Genomic DNA, 9918 nt, shown 5'->3' with positions numbered 1-9918 from the left:
CTAGTTTCTAGGGAGACGAAATTTTCCAAGCAACGGTGTTTGTGGAATCGCGCTTTGTCGAGTGTGTCATGTCGATCTCCTTGTTGTTTTATGCGGGTGTATATTATATCATATTCACATTTTCTATGTTGCAATGAAGCATAAAAACTAACCGTTAGCGCGTCTTTTATGCACATAGTTTAGGTACATTGAAACAATTATTTCACTTTCTTTATCTTTTTTTTTTTATTTTGCCTTATCTATCATATATACTACAATTCATCCATCCCCTACTCTAGATGATGTTTTGTTAAACATTAAAGATACATAGTCAATGGACGGGATCATTCAGTATATTTACTAGTGTATGTTAACAATGTATTATGTGTTTCAATTTGCATTAAATAGTAAGAACAATTGGTTTCAAAAGTCTATCTATTGGTACACGTGATATATAAAGTTATCATTAAACCTAGCTGGTTTGCGAATATCTCTCTTTGGTCTCTTTGGACAGGCGTTGGATACATCTATCGAATGATCGTTTGGTTCATCCAAAGGCACAGTTGGCAACGAATCGAAATCAGTGATGGGCTCTACAACATTTTCGTCAGAATCCTTCAATAATTCAATTAATCCAGAAACCTTTTTAACGTCCTGAATGTTACGTGCGTACTGTACACCGTCTTCGTTTCTGATAACTACTTTGGCTCCATGACGCTTTAGAACGGTAAATGTTTCCGAAGAGAACGTTGGGTCTATTTTGCTTTTCTTTGGAATCGAAACGATGACTTTATCCCCGACTACAATGTCACTGCATTTTGCTCCTCTATGCTGATCTGCATACTGCTTACTTATTAATTTAGCCACGTCATCAGTATCTCGAACATCTGATCTGTCCAAGTCTCCGCAATCTTTCGCGTCCCACAAACTTGGAAATGTGCCACGATATTTCCAGCCGACGAGAAGCTCAAAGGGTGTTACTCCTAATCGTGCATGAGGTTTCACGGTGTTGTGGACGTGTACATATTCCTGCAAGGCTTTTCTCCAATCATATCCGCTTTCTTTTGCTCCAGCGAGGACCTTTATTATCCCTTGGTTTTGTCTTTCGACTAAACCATTCGATTGTGGGTGCAGAGGGATCGACTTATAGACTTTGACACCTTTGGATTCCCAATAGCTGATAAACTCGTGTCCTTGAAACGGTGGACCGTTATCGCTCTGTAGCGTTAAAGGAAGTCCCCAAACGTGAAAGATCTTCGATAGTGAAGAATTCGTTGTTTTCGCGTATATAGCCTTAATTTCCATAACGGACAAATATCTCGAATATGTATCAACACATACCAGAAGCTCACCGGATCCACATCCGGGAACCGATAGAAAATCGATTTGTAACATTTGCCAAGGCCCATCTGGCAGCTTACGACTTGTAAGAGGAATGGGTGGATTCTTTTTTGATATTACAAGACATACCCTACATTCTTTGACGAATTTCTCTACGTCCTTGCTCATTCCCGGCCACCAGAAGTACTCTCGCAAGATGCGTTTCATAGCTGCACAGCCAATGTGCCCTTGATGTGCAGTTGCCAAAGCCTTTGAACGGAGGCTGCCAGGGAGCACGGTTTTGTCATCTTTGAATACAATTGATCCGAAAATTCGCAAAACTTTACAATGCACCTCAAACCGCCGAAGGTGTTCTGGCCATATTCCAGAGGTTAGCTGCTCTTACTGTGCATAGATCTTCATCGGATTCGGAAGCAAACTCAATGTCTTTCCAAGTGATATTCATATATCCACTGTCTACAGCGTATAAAACATGTTTATCGTTATCATCGTCGAAAGGTTCATCGCTTTGTGTCCTTGCTATCAGGTGAGATAATGCATCTGCTAAATTTAAATGACTAGGAACACGTTTGACTAAAAAATCGAAAGACTGAAGTCGTAGTGCCCACGACTCAGCACGGGTTATTGCGCGTTTGCTTGATCTATGTCCATTCCCGAAAATAAATTCATTGGCCTCTGAATCTGTCCGAATAGTAAACGATTTACTAGTCAGGTAAAAAGCAGGGACCATAGCCAAGGCTTCTTTTTGCGTTTGAGGATATTTTTTCTCCGTATCCGACAATGCCTTTGAAGCGCATGAAATTATTCGGGGTTTTTCTTCTTCGTCAAACTGGATTAGTACTGCTCCTAGACCTATAGGCGAGGCGTCCACATATAATTCCGTTACGTGATTTGGATGGAAATATCCCAACCGAGCGATGGATTTCAGTGCTTCAAACTTCAAATAGAGAAACTCATCTTCTTCTGCTTTAGACCAATAAAATGTGTCAGACTTTGCTAATAACCTCAACATTTCCGTTTTATCTGCCCTTTTTAATATAAATCTCTCTGTGAAATTCACCAGGCCCAAAAAACTCTTCACCTCCAATTGCGTTTCAGGTCTGCGAAATTCTCTGATCGCTCGTAATTTTTCATCCTCTACTCGCATTCCATCATGTGACAAAAGAAACCCAATAAATTTCACGGATTGTTGTGCAATAACGCATTTATCGACGTTTATGCTTACTCGATGCTCCTTTAGTCTGCGTAATACTTCTTTCAAGTTTTCGTCGTGCTCTTTTTTTGTTTTTCCATGCACTAAAATATCGTCAAGGTAATTTCTAACACCACGACAGCCATTTAGAATTTTTGTCTGTAGTATCTCCTGAAAAATGTCGGGAGCGTTACAGAGACCGAAGGGTAGCCTTTTGAAACGGAAAGTAGAACTTCCGGCGAAAAAATTTGTAAGATGTCTTGATTTTTCAGCTTATTCCACATGGAAAAAGGCACTGGTCAAATCAATAGTAGAAAACCAAGTTGAACCGTGTAAATCTGAGAGAATTTCTTCAAGAATCGGCATTCTGAACGGAGTCCGTATAATTGACTTATTGGGTCCTCTCAAGTCCACGACGAGTCTGATATCGTCCTTACCTTTAGGTACTACTAGCAGGGACGAACAAAATGACCTGTCCATCGGATCGATAACTTGCTCAATAATGCCGGAAGACAGCAGATTATTCAATCTACGTTCTGTTTCTGCCCGGAAAGCCAACGGAATATTCGTATATATGTTACTTGAAGGTGGTTTGATTCTGTCATAATCAAGGACAACAGCAGGTACATTGAATTTCGGGAATTCATCAAAAGATTCCACAGCGAAAATTTCACCCGGAAACGGCTTGTTTGCACCATCGTTAGGTGATGAGCAATGGATTGGGACATTTAGCCCGATCTGCAGCACACAATAACGGATCGCTGTTTTTCTACTAAGTAACGGTTTGACATTGTTAATAACATAGAACTTTTCGAGAAATTGCGGACGATCCTCCGATATGAATAACTCGGCCACGAAGGATGCCACAACCGCGATCTCGCCAGGACTTGCATATGCCTTCAACGGTTTGTCTGCACCCTTGGTGACATCGAATAAACGATCTTTAGACTGTGCACAACTCGTCAAGAGCTCATACACATCTTCTCCAACGGTGTTCACTTCTGCCCCAGAATCTATTAAGAACTCGACGCATATCCCAGCGATACAACCAACAATAATCCCGCTTTGGTTTTCCGTTTGTTCGCCACATTTCATATTGGAAATTCCGTTAATTTCTTTCTGTAATAAGATATCTGTTAGGGCCAGTCTACTTGTCGTAAGTAATTGATCATCCATGCGTTTGCGTTTTGATATAGAGTCCGTTGATAAAGGCAAGCCTGTAGGCGATTTTGATATTGAAATTTCAAATTGACCAGAACATATTTGTATTTATTTACTCCTTAACAACAAAGATACAGTAACTAATTCTAAATCAAAACATTTAATACAAGTGATGAAATCGGATCGCAGTGGACTAATCAATAATCAAGGTAGTGCTAATTATTCACTTACGGCATTGTTGTCTTCGTTTGGATTGTCCTCCTTAACCAATACGGCAATTCTTTTTGCTTTTGGTGTAATTTCATTCTCGTAATCGCATTCACGTTTCATAGTTGTTGGCGATGGCATCTCTCGACAAGCACGTTCAATGTGGCCGATATTTTGACAGTTTCGACAGATCTTACTTAAAGCGTGACAAGCAGAAGGCAGATGAAATTTGCTGGTGCATCTCCAACACGGGTTTCTAGCTGCTTCGGAGATTCTACCCTGAGCGCTGAAAGTAACCTCTATCTCGATTGTTCCGCCACTTGCTGAAGTTCCCAGCCTGTTCGTAGCCAATCCTGCGTGAGCTATCTCCCTTTGAATGGTTGTCCGTACGATTCAAATACCTGGATTTAGCCTGTCCACTTGAAACAGCAGCTACTTCTGCATACGTTACCGCTTGTGGGTGATTTTTTTTGAAAATTTCCTCGTTTGCTTTGTCCACCTCGTATGCGCGTATCTTCTCGATAAGATCAGTAATCGTTCCTCCTTTTCGCAGAAGTTTCCTACCTGCTTCGCGAACTTTTAAATTCAAGGCGTGCAACTGGATTACATCCGCCACGTTTTCAGCTAAGTGCTCTTCCTCAAAGTCACACAACTTAGCGGACGCAATAATCCGCTTGACATATTTCATGTCCGATTCGCCGACTTTCTGTGAAGTCGATCGCAACTTCTGGCGTTGTAGAAACTTGTACTCGCGAGATCCAAAATAGTACTTTAGACGACTGACAGCATTCGAATAAGGGGCAGTAATTACATCGGGCGCATCGGATGGTGCGGTGGTACTGTCCAGAAGCTCCAGAAGCTTAGGACCTGCTTTCACTTTGAAGACGTTCATTTTTGTTGTTTCATCGATTATCCCCACAAGCTGAAACGATGCCTCTATCATCTCCTTCCAATTATCAAAGCACTTTCTATCTATCTCGTCTTCATTTTCTGAAGGTTTGCATTCTGCCACGTTCAGTGAAGCCACTGATAAATTATTTACAGATGTCATGAACAGGGATTCGCCGTCGCTAATCTGCCGATCATCGCGCATCGTAGAATTACCACGCGTGAAATCAACTTGCGCGTCATGAATAGCGTAGGCCTCTTCAAGTTCACGTTTATCTGTTTTTGCTTTTTTTAATTTTGAAACCAGGCAAGCCGTTCGTTTTTTCTCCGATTCGAGTGCTTTTTTTAAAACTTGTAATTCTTTCTTAGAGGGTCCGTTCCATTTCCTAAAAATACAATGGAACATTTTAGGACTTTAATACATACTTTATGTTTATGATTCTTCATTTATATATTCTTTATCGGCAATCAAAAACGAGAATGGCATGGTTATATTGCAATAACCACGGTTTTAACATTAGTTTTCCATACAATTGATTTAAAACTGCAGGAATGATAATCATTGTCCAGCGCAGAGGTCAATGAGTCCCGCTCAAGGGTTGTATAACGACTATTCTCGCAGCCACGCAAAGTTGCTGTTCCCTCACGAGGGAACTCATCCACGCACGCAGGCGTAATTTTGAATCATTCAGCCACACCAAGCTGTTGGTCCCTCTCGGGGGAAGATTTTGTTATAGGATTAACGCATTTAAACGTAATGTACTGCCCATGATCGCATATCAGTCCCATAAAGATAGGAAATCCCATAGAAAACGGGACAACTATGCGATCATGGTTAGTATATTTGAAATTGAATTTTAGTTTTACCAATGGGTTTGTTCCGCTCGAGGAAGCTATTTCAATAACCAGTACAGGCACTCAAGCGTACGATCATGAATTGAGCATTATTGGTGAAAATTTATGCTCTTATATAATTTTCCAAAGATGGAATCGCCATATTGGAAGTTCAAATTTAGATAATTTACACGCCGTTTTCGGAAACTTGTACAAGTCGTTCTGAGATCCAAAATACTGCTAAAATGGTTGCCGCTACTATCTATTGGACCCAAATTTCCGATGAAACAGAATACTTACTTCCCCGGAGCGTGTTTTGCGCCATTGTCGTGTCCCGGCTTAGATTTGGAGCGAAAATCCATTTTACGTCCGTTCTTCTATACGTTACTCCGAAAACTGACTGTTTGTCGCGAAGAAGGTTCTTGTTTTTTCAACTACCCACCGTAACCAACGTAACAGAATCCTGAGGATTTTGTGAGAAATACGTTTCCAAAAACTAACTGTTTGTCGCTTAGCACGTTCCTATTTACAGTAACCAACGTAACGGATCGTGGAACCACGCTTCAACAAGAGATTTGCTTTCTGGTTCAAGCGTCTAGTTTCTAGGGAGACGAAATTTTCCAAGCAACGGTGTTTGTGGAATCGCGCTTTGTCGAGTGTGTCATGTCGATCTCCTTGTTGTTTTATGCGGGTGTATATTATATCATATTCACATTTTCTATGTTGCAATGAAGCATAAAAACTAACCGTTAGCGCGTCTTTTATGCACATAGTTTAGGTACATTGAAACAATTATTTCACTTTCTTTATCTTTTTTTTTTATTTTGCCTTATCTATCATATATACTACACATATATCACCATTATGTTCAATCATATGTATAATATGCACATAAGTTCATTACATTTATTTTCAATATATTAATTGCATTTTTATTCGTTCCATACTTTTCATTCATATTCACAGATTACAAACAGTTTCAAAAAACTGTGAACCTGTCAGGCATGCCTGAAGCACCGACTAACTTGTGCTGTGTTGGTCTAGAACATGTTATAAGAATATCTATGCACAAAATGTTTATAGAAACTTCAATCTACATTTTGGAGACATGTTATCGAGAACCATCTATCTGCTGTTATTAAATAAGCAATGATCCGCGTCGTCGGGTAACTGAAGACTGCATATCATAAAATTAAATTCATATTCCTTATCAATTCAGTTGCAAAATTTATTTTAGTTAACAGATTATTTGTAGTAAAGCAGAAGTAGCATTTCTAATAAAACACTGTTTAAATGCATTTTAGTTAGGAGGCTTTTTATATCACTACAAAATTTACATCATACATTTCTAATTCATAATAATAACATTCCGGTGCCAGTCATGCTAGTGCCCCGAGTGCACCACGTTGAGAAACTCTAGCGAAATCATCTTTGAGCAACGGCGGCTGCTCGTTTAGTGTACCACTAATGGGGAGGATAAAATAAAACCGCGAGGATAAAATAAAACTTGTAGTATTTTCTGTAAAAAATCAATTTATTCAAAATACATTTGTATAACGTGACCAATGTCAACTGGTCTGATTAGCGGGAAACGATTTCGAATAATTTAAAAGTCAACAGTAACACGTGGGATTTCATTTCGTTTGCACACCAACTAAGCATGGGTAAAATGCGGCAACAGTGTAAAATTTTTAATCCGCAGCGGCGCAAGTATGATTTTTCTAAATATGATTTAATGTATGGCAAAATGTACATATCTCCGAAACGGTGCTTCGATTCTATGTGATGTAAGCGGTGGAAATGTTCCTTATAAAATTCTCAACAAATGTATGTAAATAAAAAGTAGTACTTGCATAGGAAATATAAGAGAAATTTGAAAATCAAAGCTTTGCCGGTACACCATTCGAACAAAACACCAAATTTCGCAACTTAAAAAATACTAAAATGTAGCTTAGACGATGCTCGAGTTTTGTATGTTTTCCTTTTTTCGAATTTTTTTACCGGCGATTTTTAAAAAATCGGCAAAGCCCCGCGCGCAGTTCCATTATATAAAGGAGGGAAAGGGATCCGAAAAAGGGATCCGAAACTTATCCCGTACAGCTTTCGGAGCTTCTCGGTATGAGCTAAATTTTCGTATCTCGATTGAACGAATCTCGTATTGTTTTCATTGTCTGATATCATAAATATTTTTTTTTCATTTGAGGTCCGAGCACAAGGATTGAAGCAATGCGGGGTAGCCACGTTAGGCGCTATTATATTTTATTTTTTACATTACGTCGGCATCAATGTCCAGCCAATAGGCAAAAGGATGCTAAGCACAACAAATCTGTCTGTAATTAAAATAATCTGTTCTATGACAATCTAATCAATAATGCATTATAAAGTCTTGTGGAATGGAAACAATTCAATTTTCTCTTTCATATTCCTTCTCTACCATTTTTTCTTACCCTCTTCCACTATCTCTTACTTTTCTATTTTGTTCTACATTCTCTCTCAAAATCTCTAATTATTTCCCTAACTCAATTAATTTAAATCATTGATGTTTTATCCTTCCTATTAATATGAGCTGTTCTTTCAAATTATATCCTGTGCATTCCAAGACTTCTATCCAGCTAGTCAAATTACGGAAGCAGTATCGATGTCGGACATCACCCGGATTGAAGCGATGTGGCGTAGCCACATTAGGCGTCCATTTTATTTTTTATTCCATGCAGTCAATAAATCAGTAGCGAGAAATGGGGTGTAAATATGCTAAACGTTATAATTTTAAGTTTAAAAAATCTAAATAAATCACCCTTCATTGAAAACTGATCATTCTTTTCCGTTCCAACTACTTCATCTATCACTATCTTTGGTTTATTTGTTCTAATGGCCATTCAGCCTTTTGTATTCGGATGAATGACCATTCGGCCTAATGGCCATTCGGCCTAATGACCATTCGACCCAATGACCATTCGGTCTAATGACCATTCGGCCTAATGCCCTTCGGCCTAATGACCCAGCATGAGGAAAACATAGACAGCTAATGCGTTATGTTTGTTTATGATTATTATTGTTTTATTCAGTGATGTCTGATTTTTGCAAATAATCGATTATCCGTTAATCGAATAATTTTTGAGAGCTTGATTAATTCATTCGATTAATCGACCAAGATAATCGATTAAAATCAATAATCGATTACTTAATAAATATTAGTGTGTCAGCCAAAAAAAAGGTCACTGGACATTTTAAAAAATTTTGAGAAGTCTTGTCTTATGTTATGTTATGCAACTTTCATTTTCAACGCACACCGTGCATTATTTATGCTCTCGATTAATTGATAGCAGCTACTCGATTTGCTCGATTATACCGAAAGCTTGTAAACGATTATTGATTTTTCGATTATTTTTGAAATTAATCGATTGTTTGCGTTAATCGAGTAAAAATTGTAATTGTATCTCCCGCGTCGGCTGTTGTACTTCCTGCTCTCCGTTTGTATCGAATGTTATACAAGTACACCTTATCCGTAGGCTAAAGTGTTAATTTATAACGTCTAAACTTTGTGGTGAATTGGCGGTGATAAAATTAGTATTAAAAAAGTAGTGTTTTGTGCGATAATTCTCCAACAGTGTTGATACAACTTACAACTGCCGAGGAGCCATTGTTCTCTTGCTATTAGCTTCCAATCCTGTGGAGTGGAGCAGTGGAGAATGGAATGCAAAAAATGCGATACGGCGATCGACTATAAAACGGACTTGTTTACTATGTGTGGAGGAAGCTGCATTGAACGATTCCATGCCAAATGCGTTGGACTGAATGAGGCAAAACTCGATAGTCCTACCAAACATATAATTTGGTTGTGTGATGATTGCTTGGAGTCTTTCAACGAATCTTTAACTGCTTCACTGTTTGTTTCACCGGAACTGAAACTTCCATCATCATGCATGGAGAAGAATATAGCGCTCATGAAAACAAAAATTGAAGAGATTCAGAACACTCTATCTCAAATAATTCCCAATAAGCAAATGTGTGATCATCACTCAACTCCAGTTTCTTCCGTCAATTTTCAAAACACATCAAGTGATGGAGGTCGGATAGCTTCAGTTTTTATGCCGCCGCGGAGCCGTTCTTGGGAGGACAATATGAAGTTCGCTTTGTACCTATCAAACATTGAACCCCATGTAAGCGAAGGTGAAGTTAGTTCTTTAGTCTCACAACGACTTGGCCTTAGTTCGAGTGAAACAGTTGAGGTTAAGAAACTGGTGCATGTCTGGAAATCATGCGACACCATTGACTACGCGTCATTCAGAGTTAGGCTCAACAACAAATGGAAATCG

At 38.9% G+C, this 9918-nt stretch overlaps 1 protein-coding gene across 1 annotated transcript; it reads right to left on the bottom strand.

The window, feature by feature from the left end:
* Positions 1-414: 414 nt before the first annotated feature.
* LOC131680416 (uncharacterized) lies at positions 415-4003 on the bottom strand. The gene is made up of 2 exons (XM_058961133.1): positions 3905-4003; positions 415-1233 (listed from the first exon to the last, which is right to left on the bottom strand). The coding sequence occupies exons 1-2, from the start codon at positions 4001-4003 to the stop codon at positions 415-417; spliced, it is 918 nt and encodes a 305-aa protein (XP_058817116.1).
* Positions 4004-9918: the final 5915 nt, after the last annotated feature.

This window comes from Topomyia yanbarensis, chromosome 2 (genome assembly GCF_030247195.1).
Source record: "Topomyia yanbarensis strain Yona2022 chromosome 2, ASM3024719v1, whole genome shotgun sequence".
NCBI lineage: Eukaryota > Metazoa > Arthropoda > Insecta > Diptera > Culicidae > Topomyia > Topomyia yanbarensis.
This window is presented reverse-complemented; position numbering and strand designations above follow the sequence as displayed.